The following is a 22,352-nucleotide window of genomic DNA, read 5'->3' on the forward strand; positions in this document are numbered from 1 at the left end:
CTCCATGTCCTTGACTCGTGACACTAAAACTTGACTCGCATACAAAAAAGCAACGATGGTAATAATAAAGACTCCTAAACATATACACACCAAAACATACAGTGAGTCATTTAAACTGAAAAAAAAGTCTATCCATGTGCCTGGTTACACTCACTATAGGGTTAAATATACAAGCACAACTTCAGATGTGCATTTAATGATGGGTTTTAAAATAAAAATCCTCCCTATACTCCAAACTAAAATACACACCTAAATACAGACATTTATTTGTGAATTCACTCCAACCCTGGAGATATGACGGCGAGATAAAAAAAAAAAAAAAAACACTCCTACACACTCGCAAACATGATAATAAAGCACCCATCTTGCAGACCAAAAACTCAAACATGACACTCGCTTCTCAACCTCATATACGTTCAGATCAATACACTCCTACACGCGTCCACTAAACATTCAGACCTCTACTTCCGTGCGGATCTCTCGCGCGCACATGCGCATGAATCTGGAGTTGGAAATGAGAACGTTTCAACCCGAGTTTTCCAACTCGGTGCGTGGCAGCAGCTATAACAATGACGCGTCCGCCACGCGCGCGTCACGTCAGGTGGAATCTCGTTACAGTGGCGCTGTTCGCTCGCGCGTCTGCGCTTTATTGCGCGTCGAAAAAGCGAGAGAGGGGAGAGTGAGAGAGGAGGAGGAGAGAGAGAGGAGGGAGGGAGAGAGAGAGAGGATCCCAAACCCTGCAGCTGGACTTCCCTTCATGTGAGGCAGCGTCAGTGCGCAGCAGCGGAGGACCGCGAGACTCTGGCGGAGGAGAGAACCGCGGACTGGAGCTTCTCCCTCCGACACCGCTCCGGACTAAAAGAACCACCCCGCAGACACAACTTTCCCGCACTTTCACCGCCACGGCTGCGCGCTCGCTCGCGGGACTTTCTCCCGCGTGGACGTCGGACCAACTCCCGGTGAGTCCCGCGCGCTCGCGTGATTAGTATTCCGGCGACACTTGTGTTCCTGCGGCGCTGGGTCGCGCGGACCGCGGCGCTGTTTCCGCGGAGGCTCGTGTTTGGCACTTTCCCGCGAGTCACTCGAGCGTCTTCTCTTTTCCTTCCGATTCAGTACGGGCTCCGGAACAGGTGGCGCAACTTTGCCAGACGCGTGGATCGTAGATTTGTCTTGATGGAGGAGGAGGAGCGGGAGGGTCCTGAGTTTCACCCGCTCCATCCTTCACTCCTCACGCCGTGTTCCGGGCTCAGACCGCGGTGTGCGGAACTTGGACTTCCCTTCCACTGGCGCGTAATGTGGATCAATTCAGGCACATTTTCTCATCGAACGCATTCATTCCGTCATAACCCAAGCGCCGTAAATCAAATAATAAAAGCACATTTCAGTCTAATTTAATGCGCAACTTGATATTTATACGTAAAAAATCTGCACTGGCAGAAGTGTAAATGTTGAATTTTTGGTGTTCCGTCAAAGCACTTGTGACTCGGGATCAATTCTGCATGAATATTTTTGCGTCTTCTGATCATGTCCTCGAGCATAAATGAGCCAGAATAAATCTTCAAATATGGCCTGTGGAATTGCTTTTAACTTTAAATCCACTGAATTAAATTGTTCAGATGAAAAACCTCATCAAAACCATCACTGTGGTCCACGAGAACTCCAGTGGCAAAAGAGTGGATTTAGGCATTCTCTTTTTGAGGGACAGATTAGCCTCATGATCCTTGAGTTGCTGGTGCAACTCTCCACCAAACCCAGCAGCTTCCCAGCCCTCCACATCCACTTCCACGCCGAGAATCGACCTTCTCCCATAACAACATCTACAATGAGAAGGTGTTTCCCTTCCAGCTGGAGCGCTCCGCTGACCTTCTGCATCAATTCTACAAACACGTATTTTGGCTTTTCTCTTCCTCAAGGCCTTTTATTGACTCTTGATTCTGTAAAACAAATATGTATCGGAGAGAGAAGCATCCAGTGAAACATTCATTTCATAATTAAACTTCGGAAAAGTTGCTGTATTGATTCATTCGAAACTCATATTTTGAGTTTCTGAGTAAATCCTGGAGCCAAATCTGTTTATTGAAGCTAAATAACCGTCTTTTTTTCCCCCCCTGTGATCAGAGCCCGATAGGTTGATGCTTGTATACGGCATCCCCGCGCCAATGTTTTCCCAGCGTCGAGTGATGAGCCAAATAAGCGCAACATTAATATTAAAGCCGACCCGTTACGTAACCTTCACCTCCAACCCGTCACAGCTCCCTGCTGTAATTCCACTTCCTTCCTCCCGGACTCGCGTTTGAGGTCGGTCCGTGCATCCTAATGGATTGTTTTGAATGTAAACTGATTTCAAACTGCCGCTTGGGAAGCATTCATGCATGAAGAACGGCAAGCCAGAAGCAGGTTCTGCTCGGAAATGTGACTTGAGTTTCAACACTTCGCCTTCGTCTTCCTGGGCGATTGGCTGTTTTCAAACTTCACTGGAAAACACACTCACGGTTGATCAGGTCTCAGAGCAAATTAAACGACCGAATGAAGCTGAAAGAGTCTTTTCAAACGCCTGTCTGCGTGTAAGAAAATCACATTGAGGAAAGGTTACAGCCTGAACTTCCTTTCAGTTGAAGCACTCTCGGATTCATATGAATCTTCCTGCGAATGTCGCCGCTAAAGTTGCGCACATTCCTCCTACGTGGAGCGAATAAACAGCAAAGTCGCCTTCAAGCATCTTTGAAGCGACTTTAACATTCCACCTGGATCTTTAGCCTCATTTTGAAGATCCACCTATTTACCTTCTCAACATGTCTAGTGCTGGATTTGCATTTTCACATGTTTATTTGGCTAAACTCTAAATAAGGACTTTTTAAATTTGCTCCCAGCATATTTATCTCTCTAACTTCATTAGCTGAACCGCTGGTTGAAGACTTTAAAGGTCGTTTCGCTGGGATGGAAACCAACTGGCAGGTTGGAGTCTCCGCCTCCAGCTGAGCTGCAAAACCCTGTGTGATGTTGTTTTGTTTCGGCCGTGAGCTCGAGATGTTTTTTTTTTTTAAAAAAAGCGTAGAGTGAAACATTTAATGAGACTTGGAGCCAACTCCATCGGGAAGAATCGCCAAACTAGAAGGGCTGTAAACGCTTCTAGACTTTTTCGGTTCTCTTGAGCACCGTCAGAGGAAAATCATTGCAGTAAGAGCCAAATAAAGAGCCTTTTTTGGGATTTTCGGCAATAAATGTGAGATGAATTGGTGCCTCTTCCATTCAGACCTGCATCAGACACTAGGAAATGATCGAAAAATAACTTAAAAAACAGCACCTTCCTGAGTCTTGAGCGATAGATTTTCGCTCTGAATCTTATAACCCTCAGTTATTACACGGTTATAGCAGCCCACTGTTTGGTTGGTAGACGTTTTCCTCACAGTTTTCCTTAAATCAATAATGAATTATCCCCTTTGTGGGCTCTAATAGTGAATGAATCATTTAAAAGTGCTCGTGTGAATTCCTCTCCAGGAACACCGGGGTACAGAAGTGCGTTCAGAGGAAGACTGCGTGTCTCTGGCTCAGGAAGCGCTCGACTTCTTTCAGCGCCACATTTGCTGTTTATAAACCGCAGACGACTTTTCACTGTCTTTGATTTTCTCCCAAAATTACCCAGTTACACAAACAAAAAAATCATCAACCAATTTTATTTATCCAGTTTATATTATTTAGTTTGTAGCAAAATGGTGATGTCAAACATTTAGGTACATATTCCATGAACTATTTTAAAATACACTCTTTTCATCTGTTCTCTAAGGTGGATCAATACAAAGCGGTGGTGTAGTAGTTGCTGTTGCAGCTCTCAGGTCATGGGTTTGAATCCCATTTTTGGTTTGTGAACCTGAGTTCCTTTTGCACTCCAGTTCCCTCCCTTCTCCCTTCCCTCCGCCCCAACACATGCAGAGGTTAACTTGCGTGAGCGGACTGGTTGTCTTTCCAGGCGTCCCCCGCCACTCACCCCAGGTAGCTGGGATGGACGCCAGCCGCCAGCTACTCCCAATCAATTGGTATATGAAGTATATTCAGAAACAAAGTTAGTATTTGGGGCCTGGTTTTGACTGGAGTTCAGCTGAACTGTAATTCATGTGTAAATAGCAGCGCAGATCATGTTTAACTTTAGTGTCATTTGTTCTGTTTTTGACTCGCTGACTCGACACTCTCATCTCAAGTCGCTAATTCAGTTAAGAATAAATTGATTTGAAATCAAGTGAGGATGTTTTGATGATTCTCTCCAGTTCTCATCTTTCATACGGCGCGCGATGAATAATTCCTGTTTTCTGTAGTTAATATAATTTGAGGTCATATTTTATTCAGTAGTTTGAGAGGCTCCGACTGCTTCCTAAAAAAAAAAGGACTTGGTTTCATCCTCTGAAGGTTGAGAAGCGGGAGGTCCACGCCATTAAGGGACGCCCCTCCCCCTCTCTTGACCCCCCGCCCCGCACCCCAGTTTGAGGTTCAAACTCCAGTGTCAGCAGACGTGGCGTCCTTGAACGCATCGCTGTCGCTGCTGTTCTCTGACTTCCAGAGAAACAGGTTCATAATGATCAATGAGGAGAGTGGCGTGGCGATTAGTCTACATGATCGCCGTTGAAACGCCGCCACACTTCTTGGTCCTGAGCGAAGAGGCGCTCGGTGATGGAGGAGAATATGAATCAGAGGAAGCAGGTGATTGGTTAGCGCCCCCTGTAGCGCTGGTAATCCGGTTGCGAGACTAGCAAATGGGATTAGAAGAGTGTGAGCGAGACAGAGCCGCGGGACGAGCGGGAGGCTTTATCTCACATTTTCACTTAATTTGGTGTTGTCACTCCGCCGCCGCCGCCGCCGTGCCTCCCGCAGGAGACGCTGAAAGGTTATTTTTTACATCTGAAGATGAGTGGATCGATCGTCGGGGAAGTGTCGGCTGCAAAAACTGATGTTTCCCTGTCAAATCACATCACATTCAGCGGGACTGAACAACGTTTGGCTCGGGGGCCACGAGTGGCCGTTCAAGTAGTCTGACCTTTCTCCCTTTTTATTGGCTTTGTTGCTGTCTTCGTAGATCGTTCAAACTTTTATTTTTCGCATTTCAATATTAGATGCAAAATGACTTTTTTTTTTTCATGACGGATGTTTTCATCATAACGTCACCTGAATTTTTTTTACCAATTGATCAAAACTAATGCCCGAATTACCATGGAGTAATTATGACCTGTTAAAAAACTGAATTCATCAATTGTATATAATTTATTTATTTTTTTAAATTGCAAATTCTGCTTAATTTATAATGTAATTTATTTATGAAAAAAAAAAGTATTTTATTTAAAATTTTCACACTCATTTTGCCACTTTATTAATCTAAAATATTACTTTGTCTTATTTTGTTTAGATATGTATAATGCTTTATTTAATCATTTTTAAGTAAGTATAATAATTTATCATTTAAAATACAGAGTAGAAAACAAACAAATTTAATCATATATATATTGTCCTGTTTTTTTTTCCTTAAGGATATTCAACAAATACATTACGGTGCTGTTATATGAGGTTTATTTGTGCGGCGAACTGCTGGCACTCAGCTTTTATGCAACTGCTCTCTCAAGATGAAATTCTCCCGATAACTCAGCAACTACCGTGGTTCAGTCCCTATTGAGGGTGACGCTTGTTTTGGGTGAAGACATTTACCATTGTGGCGGAGCGTTTCCCTTCAGGCTGTGGGTGACCAAGGCCTCCACCTTCACCTGCCTGTATAGTCACACCCTCATCATGAACCCCCTCCTCTTCATCATCGGCAACATTCCTGCTCAGATTGTTTTCACGAGTGACGCTGAGGTGAAGCATCTTTTCGTTTGAAAGTTGTTGCATTATTTGTACCGTCGCCCAACTTTAAGTGATTTATTGAGGGTGTGATGTTCTCCATGAGCAGCACCAGCTTGTCTTCTCAGCAGGGAAAACGGAACATTTGGCATCGAAACCATGCAGCAATCTCTAAAAGAAAAGGAAGCGTTTGAGCGACGCTGCCAGAATCTTAAGGCCCGATGACCTGAGTGTGCCAGTTAACAGCGGGAAGAAACTCTGGTCTTCATGAGTGGCATCAACAAGTTTGATATCTGATCACGGCACGTCTGTCTGGGATCAGCGGAGGCTCTGTGAGGTCGCGCTTCTTTACGTTGTTATCTGCCGGAATATTTTAGCACCGCCGATATGTGTGTGTGTGTGTGTGTGTGTGTGTGTGTGTGTGTGTGTGTGCCAGCAGGCTGAGAATAATCCATCACAAGTTTCTGTGTTTGCTTGTCAGTCGTGTCAGGTTTTACTATCGGCTCCGAGCTGAGTTACGCTCCGCTTCCTGCCAATCACCTGACGGAGGAAATGGAGGTCACCGGAACACTCGACAGCCTCCTTGTTTGAGAGAGAAGATCGGGTTTAGTATGCCGCAACTCCAACCACCTGGGTTTGTGTTGAGAGTTATGGCACATGATGATGTTTTCCACTGCTGTGTGTTGACGTGGGAATCGCACCGCAGCGCGTCATGAGCGGACTCGTCCATCGTGGCGCTGTTGGGTTGCTTGACTTGTGTTCGATTCAAGAGTGAAGCAGATGAAGAAGATACCCGTGACTTTTGATGCAGAAGACGTCGTGGATGAAGAAGCATGACTGTTTGGGTTTGGCTCCTTTGAATGTCATCTGATCTGGGAGCCACGTTTCTTTAGTAAAGGAGCCAAACTGGAGGTTAGTAGGACAGTGAAGGAAGGATTTGCTTAGCTTGCAAAAAATAAAAATAAATAGCTGCTTTGGACAAAAACTAGGCCTCACATGATGCATGTTGTGTCGTCAACAACAAGATGATGTCAGATGTCACATTTGTCGTAGACGCCATGGTGAATAATAATTCTGGCTTTGGCCTCAAACTTAGACATTGTTTAAAATTATGAGCCCATTTTTGACTTTCACTATATCTTTAATGTTAACTATCATTGTTGCGCTTTTATTGGCTGCTGATTTTTTTTTTTTTTTCCCAGTTTGTTCGGTATTTTACAGAGCCATGGAAGTGACATGCATGTGTTTTTTGCCCAAGATAACAATTATCTGGAGATAATTTTTTATCTCGAGATACAATCGTAAATGTCAGCGCATGCTGTCTCCCATGGCTTCAGAACTGTTCGTCAACGTTGTCAGTCAGTGCGCTTTTTAAGCTATACGTATTACGAGTCATGCATGGCTTTATTTTTTTTATCCCCAGATACAAACTGTCTCGAGATAACTGTTATCTCGGGAGAAAAAAATGAAGTCATGCATGCCACATGTGGTATTACTTTGAGTAGAAGGCACTTGGTCAGAGTGTTAAAAGCGCACAGACTTTGCCGTCGGCAATATTCTGACTTGCAGACGGTGATTGACAACGTTGACGAACAGTTACGAAGCCATGGGAGACATAGTGGTTACAGGAAGTAATCAAGATAATTTTTATCTCGAGATAACTGTTGTCTCGGGCGAAAAAAATAATGTCACCTCCAATAAAAAAAAATAAACCCATGAATGTCACTTCCAGGACTCCGTAGTATTTTGATGTTTTCTCCCAAAAATATTTTTCATTGTCAATATTTTTTGAATTTCTTTTTTTTTCCGTATTTTTTTCACTTAAGATGGTGTTTCAAAGCATTATATTTATTTATTTAATCTTTTTAAAATATATTTATTTATTTATTTTTTTTTTTGTGTTTTTTTTAATTTATTTATTTTTTCTTTTTGGACACTTTTTGTAGTGTAGATTATTATTATTATTAAGTAATAGTAGTAGTGGTGATAGTGGTGTAATTTATATACTTTAACATTTTTTTGTTGCACTACTATTCTTTTCTTTTTTTCTCACTGTCAACCTTGCCTCTCCATTCAGTCATTTCTTCACATACACATTGATACTTGCTCAACTTATTGTCTTAATATCACCTGTCTGGCTTCACAGTGTCCTGCAGTACTGGAGCGACCCCTCGCAGCCTAGTTACAGTTGGAATGGAGACTACAGTACTCACCGTTTCTGTGCTCCTCCAGACACCTACTGCATCCTGACAACTATTTTTTTCAGTATCACAGTTGAAGCCAATTATAAATATGAGTGTGTGATAATGCGACCTGAAGAGAGGTCGGAGGTGGGGAAGTGAGTGGCAGCGAAGCTTCCGACTGCATTGTTGAGAAGAAAGAGATGCCTGAGGACGGAGAGGAAGAGGAACTGCGGCTGATCGTTGAGATGACGCGGGGAGCCATCATGCTGATGGGCCACGCTGCGCAGATCTGGAGAGAGAGTACAGGGAGCTGGATGGAGAAGAGAGGTGACAGTCTGTGGGCGCCGGTGTTGCACCAGGCGGAGGGCGACAGATGCTTTGTTTGCTCTGAGATGAAGGCCAGAAGGGGAGCATCATGGTGGATATTCGGGGAATAGAGTTGGACGCTTGGCAAGCTGAGGGGTCGCATGTTGAAGTCTGGAGGCAGCGGACTCGCTTGAAGTCCTTGTCTTTGACAGAGGACCATGATGTTTTTGGATGTTACTGTGACCTTGAGTCAGCGCTTGTCGTGTACATCAGAAAAATATTGGTGGTTGATTTTACGAAAGTATCTTTCTGATCTGAAACCACGCAGCATTTGTTTTGACATCAAATGACGTAGCCATTAGCTCAGTGATCTCTGGAAGACCTGCTTGATGGAACAGGGGTTGATGCTCAACGACTTCTCCCGTGCAACATCCACCAGCTCCGACTGGGGGAGTCCGAGATGTACCCAGGCCGGTGAAGAGGTCTCATCCCTCCACCTGGCCCTGGGTCGACCCCTCGGTCACCTCCCAGCTGGCCGTGCCTGAAACACCTCCACGGAGGCCTCTCAATGTGGAGAGACAACGTCTCTACTCCGCGTCTCTCCCGAGTGACAGAACGCATCATCCTATCTGTAAGGGAGACGCCCACATTTCAGCCGCTTGGAATCCGGGATCTCGAATCAGCTACTGACCACAGATGAGGGTCGTGATGAAGATTGATCGGAACAGTAAAATCAAATATATATACTTTGGGAACAATGTTACGAGCTAAAATATCTCATAAATAAACAGCCAATGAGACGGCTGCAGATCAAGTTCATTTTTATAGCACGTTTCCACTGTTGGACAAAGGGTGTAATAGTAACGTCAAAGACACAGAAAACAACGTCAACAACAAAGTCAATGCAGAAATGAAAAACTAATAAAAGTCCAGACTACCACCAAGAAACACAGGACATTAAAAGCAATAACACAGTTTGAGATCTTTAACATGGGTTTCAAGTGACTGTGCAGCGCCGGTATTTCGAGGGAGACTCAGTAGGAAAACCCTGTCCTGCTGCCAGGCTGCAGTTTCACACCATTTTACTGTAAATAATAGTGTTGGAGTCCAGACCACCTGACTCGACACCAGGTGGGTTTGTGTTTGTCCTTCAGGTACAAGACAGAGACAAGGGCACACAGCACAAATCCAAGACAAAAGATGCTGGACTGAGACCAGGCCCAAACTGAATACAGAACAAACTTGAGGGTTTTTTCCCCTGCATAAGGCGTGTCCCTATTGAGGCCTGGACGATGTGTCGGAGTTTGATGAAGCGGAAGACAAAAGCAGAGCCCATGCCACATCCAAAACCGTCCTCATTGAGGTCCGTTTAAAGTCTACCTTTTAGGTTTAGAGTCCTGCTTGACAGACGGTGAGAGTGGACTGACTCTACGAGTCATGTTTCTCCCAACATAAACTCATCGTAGGGCGCCAGCTTTGCTGCTGAAGCACTTCTCACTTCTTGATTTATTTTGTAAAAAAAAATATTGAATTTTTTTTTTCTGCAGTCACAAATAAATGCGTATGACTATATGACTTGGTCTTGCTCTCGACTCGGCCTCGAGTTAAGAGGTCTCGACTATATCACCACTAAATATTAATGTTGTCAATCGTGTGTTGGTGAAGGTCCATGTTTATATACAGTAGGAGATGTGAAAATGTGAGTCTATTGATCTAATGATGAAGTGAATCAAATAAAAAAAAGTTTTTTTTATGCCACTTTCAGACTTAGACTTAGACTTTCTTTATTGTCATTGCACAAAACATATTACTATTTGATGGCAACGAAATTTTTTTTCTTTTATTGATGTAAAACAAATAAATAAATATTGATAATTAAATTAAACATATTTGATCTAGAAAGAGAATAATAGGACAATTGAAATCGGGAAAAAAATGAGAATAAATAAACAAAAACAAAACTTGACAGATATTCTATTTCATTTATTAGAATATTATTTCAATGTTGTTTATACTTTTTATGTTACACTAAAAATATGTAATTTTAATATAGTTACATTTTTTTTTTTGGTTGTTGTTATTTTTGTTTGTAATATTTAACTAGCCAAAAGACCACCAGCCAAATAACTGTCGTCCACAAACATAGTTTAATATTTTGGTCAAATGTTTTGTGTAATTTTGACGTTCTCAGCAACAGGCCGTCCACAAGACTGCGTTCTAACATACATACATTCAATGCTTCAACTGATATTAGATTTTGGGTGGGCCTGTCCTGTGGACTCCACCGTTCTCGTGTCAGGAACATCCCACGTCTTTTTCTGTTGAGTGAGCCATTGGAGAATCTCAGGATCTCCTGTAAAATACTGCCAAACATCCGGGAACGTGGAGAAGGTTCAGACCTGTCGTGGTGAGGTTTAAAACTCGCTTTAATGGCGGCGGTGGAAAGTGGAGCGGCTCTGGCTGCGGGGCGTCAGGCGGGATCTGTCGGGGTGTAAATGTTTGCGGGTCGGACTGAGCCAAGGTTCTCATTTAACCCCAAACACGAGCAGTGATCTGCTGCCGCTGCTATCAAGTGAATTAATGCTGGAAACAAATGGCTAGCATTCATGCTCGCTCAGGGTTTGACCTTCTCTTAAATGAATTGCCGGGAATGTTTCAGAGGTGAATGGCAACACGCTGGGAAAAGGCTTGGTTTTAATTGATCTGCACCTGTCAGCGTCACTTGTTTCTTCAAACTGAATTGGGATGGTGACTGAGAAGCTTTGCTAATGTTCACCTAGACTGACAAATGGAGGATTGAACACATTATTTTTTATTATTACTGTGGTTATTATTAATGTCCTTATTTTATTATTATTATAAACACTGGTCAAAGTCCCATTATACTGCTAAAGTGCTGGGGAGAAACGTCAGTAAGATTAGAATTTATTGATTTATTATTTTTTATTCCAGGAATATTTTAAATATTCTATCTCCATTCAGTCACTTTGAGTTTGACTTGGACACTCATAAATGTATTAGTTTACTCACAAGAGTTTATTAGTCTCTGCCGCTTATCTGGGGTCGGGTCGCGGAGGCAGCATTCGGAGCAAGGAAGCCCAAACTTCCCGATCCGCACAAACCTCCTCCAGCTCTCGGGGATCCCGAGGCGTTCCCTGGCCAGACCAGAGACATCATCTCTCCAGTGAGTCCTGGGTCTTCCCCGGGTCTCCTCCCGGTAGGACATGCCCGGAACACCTCCCCAGGGAGGCGTCCAGGGGGCATCCGGATCAGATGCCCGAGCCACCTCAACTGGTTCCTCTGGATGTGGAGGAGCAGCGGCTCCACCCGGATGACTGAACTCCTCACCCTATCTCTAAGGGTGCGCCCAGCCACCCGGCGGAGGAAACTAGCTACAAGCGGCTGAAGAGTGTATTATTATTTTTTATTAGTATTACTATTATTATCATTCAAAACGCTTGAAAAAAAGATATATATATTATTCATTTTTTGTACACCTCTGCTGATCAAGAATACATTGTAAAATAACCTTCAGAATCATTACGAAACATTTTCATTTAAATTTTTATTAGATGCAGAGCATCTGTCTAAAACTGAAACACTTTCTAAATGGTCCAAACATTGTACAGCAGACAGTGCCAGTGTGGCTTCTGAACATCAGGACACTGTTTCATGAAACTCCATCAAACCTTCTGTACTGTGTCCTGAGAACTCGCCACCCGTAGAACCACAGACCAACAGCTTTGCCGTTCAGCTCTGCTCTTATCTTCCAAAGTCTTTGCCTCTCGGTCGATCCGTCTCCGTCTCTACTTGAATGACCTCGCCAAGGCTCAGAAACAATGTTGGAGAAATGATTTCCTCCTGGATGAACTTGCTCACCGACCGACCTTGGAGCAAACAACCACTGATGTGCTCCTATTGTAAAGAAGATAAAGAGTCGTCAGAATAAATAATTGCAAAAGAATCCATCAAATATGTTCCAAGAACATTTCATCTGACAAATAGAAGCGTCTCCTCTGGAACAGCTCAGTGTCTGCGAGGACTCTCTGCCACTGTGGATGTGGTGGAGCCACACATTACCCACCAGCGCTGTGAGTTCTGCTCTTGCTGTTTTGCTACCGGGCGAAGAAAAAAACCAAAGAAGCAAACTGGAGATATTGAGTGGGAAGAAAGAGGTCAGTGGATGCCAGAGCAATTACCTTCGCAGTCCAGGGCGCCACGGAGGAGAAGAGAAGGAGAGGTCAGCGAGGAAGTAAATATATGTGCGGCCTCTCACTTTCACTGAAATGTCTGCTTTGAGAAGACCTCCCGGAGTTGAGCTGGCATTTCTCAGCCAGCAAGACGCTGCGTGAAGATTCGTGCCAGCGTGGCCCACACGTCCGTTATTCTGCTGGCTTTCTTTGGACGGGAAGATCAGGTGATGTGTCTCCGGTTCCAGGGGAGCCGGAGACCCGGGAGTCCGCTGGGCTTCACCTGCTGAGTGACAAGAAAGAGAGATGTCTGAACTAGTCATGCAGGTGTGTTCCGGGTCACTCACAAGTCCTTTCCGTGACCAGCTGGAGACTTGAAGAATCAAATGCTGTTGACTTCTGTTTTCTGAGCTGAGGAGCTGGAATGAAGAGGTCCAGACTTCGGTCAAATGAGTTTCTACAGTGTGTGACCGGTCTGACCCGAGGACCCCTCCCAGACCAATATTTGGCAAAGAAAAGGCCACGTTTTCAGACGGTTGAGCACCAATTATGCAGCTCGAAACTGATGGAACCATCTCAGTCTTCTCAATTGAATTGACCTGTGTACAAACAAAAAACAAACAAAAAAAAACAACAACAAAAGTGTGCGCCTCATACCCCCTTAAACTAGCAGACATAAAAAAAAATGGTGATCTGACTCACACCGAAGGAAACAGTGGGGGAGATTTAACATTTATTGACCAATAAAACAGTTTTTTAGGTATGAGAGGTAAATCTCTTTCCATCCTGCAGCTGTCCTTATTATTATTATTATTATTATTATTAGTCGTAGTAGTAGTAGTCGTAGTTGTAATAGTGTTGTGGTTTTAAGTTTTGTTATTACCATGCTATATTCCATTCTATATGTTTAACTACACCCCTGTGACCTCTGTGTTTTTACAGTTTTGTGTGGAGTTTTACTGTTCCATGTTTATATTGTTATTATATAGTATTAAGTGTTACATTTTTGACATTCTTTTGGAAAGCAATTTCTGACTCCGAGGCTGAAAGGTGGTATATAACTACTACTACATTATATTATGATCAGTTAATACTGACACTCATACTACTACGACTATTACTACTAATAATAACATTGTCATACTTAACCACTGTGTTTAATTTGCCGTGTATAGTATTTACAAAGTGTTAGAGGAGACAGATTATGAAGGAACATAAATGACATCATTATGAATGTATTAGTATGTAAATAAATGTACAAATAAATAAATGTGCAAATGAATGTAAAAAAAAAAGAAAAATGTCAGAATAAAAAAAACAAAAAAACCATCTGATTATATTCTTGTCGAGGAATTGTGCTATTTCTGTGTATATAAATATTTATTTATACATTTGACTTTTATTTTGTCTGTACATTTAATGTTTTATACATGTATACATATTTCATATTTGGTTAGCACTGCTGCCTCTCTGCAAGAAGGTTCTGGTTTTGACAGTTTGACATGTATTTATTTATTCATACCTTTGGTTATGTATTTGTACATTTATTGATTTATAATCCTCCTTCCTCCTTAAGATCCTTCCTAAAAGATGAGAGATAAAAAGGACTCCCACAAATGAATTTTGAAAGTCCACTTGTCGCCTTGTACGGTTTACAAACACGGAAGCTCTCAAAAATAAATCCTAATAAAAAGTACATGCAGAGCATTGAAAACACTGGTTAAACCTTTAAATGTGAATCTTCTATTCTTAGAATCCGGTGTGAAAGGTATGTGCCTATTTCAAGGTTTTGAGTGGCTCAGCTGTTTCTCCTCTCACCGTGGATCGTGAGAGGGAACGATGATGTCACGACTAGTCGACTAATGAACCCGTCTGCAACTAATTTAATAGTCGATTGTAATGGATTATGTCGACTAGCTGCAGCGCGAGTCATTAATATCAGGTGAGGGACCCCGGTGCCGCGGCTGCTCTTGAAGCAGAGGCTCCACTGTGAGTCTCTTCCCATCAGTTCCTCTGCTTTGTTGGCTTTCTAGATGGTTTTTAGCACTGAAGTCTTGAGACAGTAAAGTCAGTTCATAAACTGGGAAGCTGGAGAGCAAACTGGCGTTCACTGACAACAGAGAAGAATCACACAGCGGCTCAGCGAAGATGAAAGAGCAGGTTCCCGTCACTGAATGCTGAACACTGTAGTCCTGAAGGATGAACGTGTCGGCTCGACACACGCCGTTGAATGTCAGATGTCTCCAGCCGTCGGCCGCTCGGTGGCTCTCTGAGGCCATGCTAGCTCACTATGACCTTTCAGATGTAATGGGGCCTTTTGTTCCGCTGTCACTGAATGTGTGGAAATAAAAAAATATGATGAGCTGAGAGACAGCGGTGATGATCAAACTGCAATATTAAAATGTAAGTGGCTGTCATGAGTCCTACATGCCGCGCTGTGTTGTGTATAAAAAACAAATAGGCAGAAAAAGGAACTCTTGAATTTGAACAGATTGAGTGAGAAAATGGCTTGGAGTTTTTGGTTAAAGGGTGGCGTTTAGTCAGCAGGTCAATACAGAAAATATGTCTCAAATTGAGCAACGGAATCCTTCATTCTGAAGTTGAGGAATTCTAGTTCAACATATGGTTTTCAGAAGACGCAAAATGAAAAGCAAGGTCATGAAAAAAATATTAATAATTTATACAATAAAAAAAAGTTTTTATGCATAATAAAACGAACTGAACTAAAATGATTTTTAAGTATAAAAAATGATAATAAAAATTATGTACCTGAGGAGAATAAAACAAGACTAAATGAGTAATGGTTGGAAATGATATTCCGTTGTTTGCTGTACTTCTACTGGCCCTTTTGGACGTTTCAAATCTGGGTGACCATGAAGTGTCGATGTCCCCGGCCGGTGCTGGTGAGGACGGACTGCGACAGGAGGAGCGTCATCTGTCAGCAGCTGCCTCTCCCCTGACGAGTCAGCGTTCTGGCGTGGCAGAGAATCTGTCAGGGCCGGGGACGGCGGCGAGCTTGATGGCCGCGCATCTGCCCGGACTCCCGGTCAGCGTGGAGGTCGGGAGCGTTCGGGCCGCTGCTGACAGCTCAGATTTATTTTTAATCTGGGTGATGAGCGCCGGCCACACTGATCATGTGTCTTGTTAGAGTGGAGTGGCCAGACCCCCGCGCCCACACCCGGCGCGTGACAAAGGGATGACCTTGGCGAGGTCACGGCGGGATAATATCTGGGAGTCCACTGAGCGCCGTTTGTTCGTCACCACACTTTCATTTCTCTTCCTGGACATTCATGCTGGAAATCTCTTCATCAACCAGCAACTCCACGGACTTAAGTCTTGTAATCTTTGGAGGCGATAAATCCTCCACTGGAGCCCTGACAGCGGGGACTAAAGGCTCACGTCTGTTTCTCGTGTTTGCTCACAACCTGTCATCTCCTGAATTTGTTACTGTCATGTGACCTACCGCCTCATACGGAGGTGTGCGGTTGATCCACTCGCTGTCAGGTGGTGAACCGTTCTCTTCTCAACACTGCTCTGGAGGAAGAGTTTGACACTTCTGGCTGTTGTGGATACAACATTTACAGTTTCTTCCATCAAATTTTATTTGAACACTGTCATTTATGTCTTTGCTGTTCAACTTTACCCCCCTAAATTTTTGTGAAGATGTAAATGCAATTGCAAATACAAGTCATTATATATATATATATATATATATATATATATATATATATATATATATATATATATATATATATATATACATATATATATATATATATAATTGACCTCTTATATTAAAAATAAATGTCACTCTTCGTCACATCTCAGAAATAATATTTAAAGGACAATATTTGTTATATTATATTTAAAACAAAGAAGATTCCGACCATATTTCGTACATCTCACATTCTCACTTCTTACATTTCAAATCCTGGTAGACCCAAGATTAATTTTGGAGCTCAACAAATTGCTCAAAATTGTACGTAATGCTAATCAACCACAGCTGAGAGGTGCATAAATAAAATAAATAAATACATAAATAAAATGAAAAAAAAGATTTTCTCCTGGCTGAATAAGGAAATTATTATTATGTAGCTGCAGAATGTGTCCAAAATTTTTGAAGAAAACAACAAAAAGGATAGAAAAAAAATCTTCCTCGAATTTGATGAAATAAATTGCAATAAAAAACCAAGAATTATCTGCTTAAAAAAGTAAATGAAACAATCCAAGAAATTATGGTAAAAACTAACTTAATAATATAACATATAATTATAATTATAATTATTAATTATAATATTGTAATTCTAAACTTTAAATATGTATATATATATACATATTTAAAAATATGAATAAAAGAATAAAGAAAAAAAAGATTAATTATTTTAGTACAGCTTTGTACTATATATATATATATATATATATATATATATATATATATATATATATATATATATATATATATATATATATATACATATATATAGTATAATTTCAAACAAGAAGTGCATGGTGCATATAATATATATATAAAATATAAAGTTTCCTGTTTGTTTAAGGGTTTTCTCTTTGGTTTGTGAATGACAAATCCTTGTCCTGCTGACCTTGACCCTGCTGACCTTGACCCTGCTGACTTTGCCGACCCTGACCCTGACCCTGCTCACCCTGACCATGCCCTGTGTTCTGGGCTTCTCCTCTTTCTAAAATGACTCCTTAGATTGGCCTCCTGAGTTCCCCGTCTTGTGTCTGTTCAAACTCTTTGGCTTGTTAAATGCCGTCCCAGTCCAAGGTCAACGCGACTCATTACCTCCCTCTAAGCTCGTGGTTGTTTCCGGACGTTCACTTTTCCCGTTTTAATCACGTCGCATCAGCAAGTGCGATGAAATGACCGCGGCATTTTGCTGACCAGACTTTCTCTCTGTTGTCGTCTTTCTTCTCAGATAGGTGCCAATTATTGGGCTGGTGGAAAACCCTGCCCCCGGCCCCCGCTGACCCCGATCGCCGGATTTACCGTCCACCCAAAGAGGAATTACGCCACTTTTAGACTCCGATCAAGAGAGGAGGAGCGGCGCAGCAAAATGCCCAGCTTGGCTCCTGTTCAGACCATCTTCTGCTCTCGGGGTCTGGCTGCAGCGGCGCTCTGGTGAAACGCTGGTTCAGGACCACGTGGATAAAAGCTTCAGGGCTTTGACATTTCTCGTTTTTTTTTTTTTTTTTTTTTTTTGACCCGCTCTTGTTTTTTGGGACGGAGGCCCAGATGATGTGGGGGCTTTGCTCCGGCATATGCAGAGCCCTGGCTCTGCTGGCCGTCCTGCTCGCCTTCCAGGAGGAGAGGAGCTGCTGGGGGCTGAATCACAGCTCTGGGGATCTGGAGACGTCCCCACAACCTGATCCAGGCCCCCCCAGGTCCCTGCACAGGAACAAACGCAGCTGGGTTTGGAACCAGTTCTTCGTGCTGGAGGAGTTCACGGGGAACGAGCCGCTCTACGTGGGCAAGGTAAGTGGAGTGGAAGCGAGTTGCAGTGTGACGTAACTGGTCTCACGTCCAGAGTCGGACTTGAGCAGCGAGGAATCATGGGTGGGATGACATCATCACGTATTAGCGCAGATTTAGGTCGGCACTTTGGGTTCCATTCGCACACATGACAAGCTGACTGCTGGACTGTTGACCAAGGGTTCTGAACACCTGACATCAGTTTTATCGAGCCACGTTGTCAGCAGAACTGGTACCAACCCTCGTATCTCACTGTTCTCTCCTCACAGTCATGACTTTAATTTGTGTTTCTTTCTCATCATTGTATAATTTTAACTTCTCCGTTCTGCCTGTTATCTCATAGATGTGACTTTGTTTCATGATTATTGATAGTGGTGGGCTGATGAGGCTTCATGAAGCCTCAGTTTCATAGCTCAGCTCTTGGCTTTAGAATGATCTGAGGTTTCGCTGAAACGTTTGCTCGAACTGAAACACCACAGAGTGCCATCCTGCGACCTCCGAAATTATTACACTGTTTCAAGAGTGCTCTTCTTTAGCAAAGCTGCATGAAACTTTATGAAACAGTGACCTCATCCTCAGTAGGTGGCGCTCTCATCTGAAAAAACGATGAGACAGAAGAGCAACATCGAGAGGCCTCCAAATATGAGGAGATGGATTTTCCTCTCATGATAACCACTTGAATATTTTTTTTTAATAATGAATAGTGAGCAACTTTTTATTTGTACATCTCTTAGTCGTTCTAATCTTTTTAATCATGTCATTTTCTGGCTTTTTTAAAATTCTTCTACAACATTTTTAGACATCCCGTCAAGTCTCTCTTCTCACTGTCTTTTGAAATTGACTTTTTATTTTTTTTTTGACAGTTTAATTCCCAAGATTCTGACTTCTTCCTTCTATATGCTGTCATTATTTGGTGTATTAACTTAACTCTCTATTGCTCTACTGTTCTCCTACACACACTCCATAGGGACGGTGCTATGTGACACTTGCACTCCCAACTCACTTTGGTCTGTCTTGATCTTGGTCTCATGCTCACTGGTCTTGGTCTCATCTCGGTCTTGGGCCCTACAGTCTTGATATTGGCTTGGTCTCTGTGTGTCCTGGTCTTGGTCTCCATCTAGCTTGTCTTGACTACACCGCCGGCAGCAGCCCACCATGACACTTACAAGAGAAGTCATCGGTCGAACATGAATGAACGAATGTGTCCTTGGGAACAGCATATGCTTTGGGCATCCATGTGACCCCATCTTCATTTTCTATTATTCCTTCATGCATTTCCTGGTGGCTCACGCAAGGTCTACTCTTAGGAGTGTCAGAAATGTCTTTTCAATCTGTAAATAGCGTGTGATGGTTGAAATTCACTCGCGAAAAACATGTTTCTAGATAGCTGAGCTTCACATTTTGAAGCGGTTTGTGTAGCTGACCTCCACAACTATTGTGTGTGAATACTACTGCTATTTAACGCAAGTTATTTTCACTATGTTCAGTCATAACCTAAATATTCTCACAATTTGAATCTCAAAATAGGTCTTCTCCTGTGACGCTGTCATCTCCTGAATATGCTTTTCCACCTCAGGAAAACCACTTTTTATTTGCATGTTGTCACGTTTTCACCTCTTAAAATAGGTAATAGCTAATACCTAAAAATAGCCCGTTCTCCCGAATATGAGATGGTGGAGTGTGAACATTTTGTTGTGCTTGGAGGAGCTCTGTGTGTCTCAGAGGCAGGTCAAACAGTGTGTATGTCTGATGGGGCTCACATGGCTGCAGTGACTATAGGGCGGAATGGTAGTTAAAACACATCCGAGCTGCTGAGTGGAGTAGAGCACGGTATCGATTGTGAATCCCCTTTTCTAGTGTTGTACTACTCGATGTTGGTGTTGGTCTCGAGGACTCTCAGACTCGTCTCTGTCATGGATGCACCTTTACTTGGTCTCGGACTGGGCGGACTCGGGATCTCTATTCAAGACGGACCGAGACCGACAGAGAAAACTGTCAATATTGGTAAAAGAAGAATTCTGACATTTTGTACAGTTTTGTTGTGTGTTTTTTGTCAGGTGAGACCCAAACACCTATAAGAATCCTGAAGACTTTTATTGTCCAACTGGTGCTGTTTGTGTCTGACACCTGATTGGTTGAGCAATGTGCGCTTGCACCCACTTCAGCTCACTTGTGGATCAGTTTGAGACTCCTCATGTAGACCAGCTTGGTCTTAATCTCAACCTCCAAACGTCTTGGTCTCGTCCTGGTCTTGATCTCCAAATGCCTCGGTCTGGTCTCGGTCTCGATGTTCGCCAGTCTCTATAATGTTGTTGTTCCACATCGATAAATCCCGACCTCAAGTGGAGCCACTGAACTCCAGTCAGGACAAAACTCTTGGTGTATTCTCTCTCAAACTGACCAGGGTTGCCAGTTCTCACAAGACAAAGAAGCAACCTGGCCAACCTCAAAACAAGCAACATTTCCCACTGAGCCTCTATAGGTTCTGCGCTGAGAAAAACGTGTGTGGTTCGCAGGAAAATCCGGTGCTGGAACCGGAAATTGCGCATGTTTTACCAACAGACGTTTACTGGTAAGCGCATGCGTACATGGTTGTATCGCGTAAAGGTGATGAAGTTTTTCACGTACTAAATTTATTTTTTTTTACTTAAAATAGTCGATTTAGAAATTGTATATTTTTTATCTGATATTCGATTTTTTTTTTTTGTCCGACAACATAGACAAACGCAAGCCGTGCACCACGGAAGACATACACCTGGTTCAGTGGCAAAAGCGCTCACTCCTGCTCCTGTTAAACCTGTGTGAAACAAATGTAAGGAGAAATGTTTCCTACACAATCATGATAACGTATCGGAAGCAATACGCAATACATTGCGCAGGTCAAATGTATTAGAGGACCTTCAAATGTTTATTGATTCAATACTGCAGGATAAAAAATATATGTAATATCAGATACTAACATACAATTTCTAAATCTAGATTGTGACATCATTACGCTAAAAACGTGTTTACACAGTGAATACTGCGTACTTACGCATGCGCACAAAACATATAATTTCCAGATTTTAATGTTCAATATAGACTATTTTAACAATTATTTAAAACTTCACACGGTATAACCAGTAAACACAATTCGTAGAACTTGCGCATGCGTGCTACTAACATCCGGTTCCAGTCGCGGAACCTCTGGCGGATCGCATCAGGCAGTGACAGCACCAATGCGTTTCTTCTCACTGCCATGCTCAGCCTCTGCCCAGAATGGATCCCACTACTTGCCATCAGGGCCAGAGCCAATGAGAAGCAGGATGTGGGTGGGGAAAAACCTGCTCCCCTCTGAGTGTGTGTATGTCGGGGGGAAAGGGTCACAGGGTAACGTACCGGACAAACTGACTTTTATATCCGCTTGACAACTTGAGCTGGGGACACGCCCAAATACACTAGTACACTTTAGAAACAAGCCCCAAAAAACTACCGGTATTTATAAGCTACTTCTCAGAAAAAGAAGTCCAAAGTTGCTTATGATCAACGGACTTGGCAGCTGTGAAACTGACCCTGAAGAACCAGACTGAAGAGCTGTGATCATCCTCTGGTCGCACATTCATGTCCTCCTTCATCACAAACCTGACTGTTGCCTTCCTCTTCTTCTTTTCTCCTCTCCACCACCCATCTGTCCTCCCTAACCATCTCTCCCAACATCTCCACACGTCCCTCTGAAAGGCTCATTTTTCCAGTCCTCTCTCAGCCACGGCTTCAAACGCTATCCGCCAAACCTAAATTAGCTCCGCAGCCACTTCATCTCGATCCGCCTCCATCGCTAACACGCGTCTAATGAAACGCTCTGCTTTAAAATGTATATACATTTTCCGCTCCACAATAAATGGGAAACGAATGACAAAGCCGAACAGATTGTGTAGATTTTCTCCACGTTACCCCGTCTCCGTACAGCATAATGTCTTTTTTGTTGTTTATCGTCCCCTGTCGAACACCGCGAGGCGATTTGTGTTGTAATCAATCTCCGGAAAAACATATATATTACGGGAATGTGTTTGCACAGTAGGTGCGAGCGCCCGGCTACACGCTCATGCATCACTTTAATGTCGAGGGTTTGGCAGGTAAATAAGTCGGAAGTCCTCCCGATGACATTTAAACCCCGGCACAAATGACATAGTTAACACGTCGGCGCGCTGACTCGGTGACTCTCACCCTTCACTCCTGCTTCACACCAAAACAACCCGCGTAATTGATTCCAATGTAAGGGACCTCCGAGGGGTTTGTAGTCATTGATAAACATGGATGTGTGTTTACCTCCGCCCGGCGCCGTTTACACAGCCATGAAACAGCCTTTAATTCATTAAGAGCAAC

The 22,352-nt window shown here is 43.0% G+C and overlaps 1 protein-coding gene across 4 annotated transcripts in view; it reads left to right on the top strand.

Annotated features, from left to right (window-relative positions):
* The first annotated feature begins 769 nt into the window (after window positions 1-769).
* cdh7a (cadherin 7a) overlaps window positions 770-22,352 on the top strand; it is a 181,607-nt gene continuing 160,024 nt past the window's right edge. For 3 of the 4 annotated variants that reach the window (XM_053858449.1, XM_053858452.1, XM_053858451.1), the window contains exons 1-2: window positions 770-959; window positions 17,437-17,993. In XM_053858449.1, the coding sequence (XP_053714424.1) occupies window positions 17,754-17,993 (240 nt within the window). In that variant the 5' untranslated portion in view covers window positions 770-959; window positions 17,437-17,753. The remainder of the gene's footprint in view (window positions 960-17,436; window positions 17,994-22,352) is intronic. The other variant, XM_053858450.1, reaches the window with a different exon arrangement.

Source organism: Synchiropus splendidus, chromosome 3, assembly GCF_027744825.2.
Source record: "Synchiropus splendidus isolate RoL2022-P1 chromosome 3, RoL_Sspl_1.0, whole genome shotgun sequence".
In the NCBI taxonomy this organism is placed as follows: domain Eukaryota; kingdom Metazoa; phylum Chordata; class Actinopteri; order Syngnathiformes; family Callionymidae; genus Synchiropus; species Synchiropus splendidus.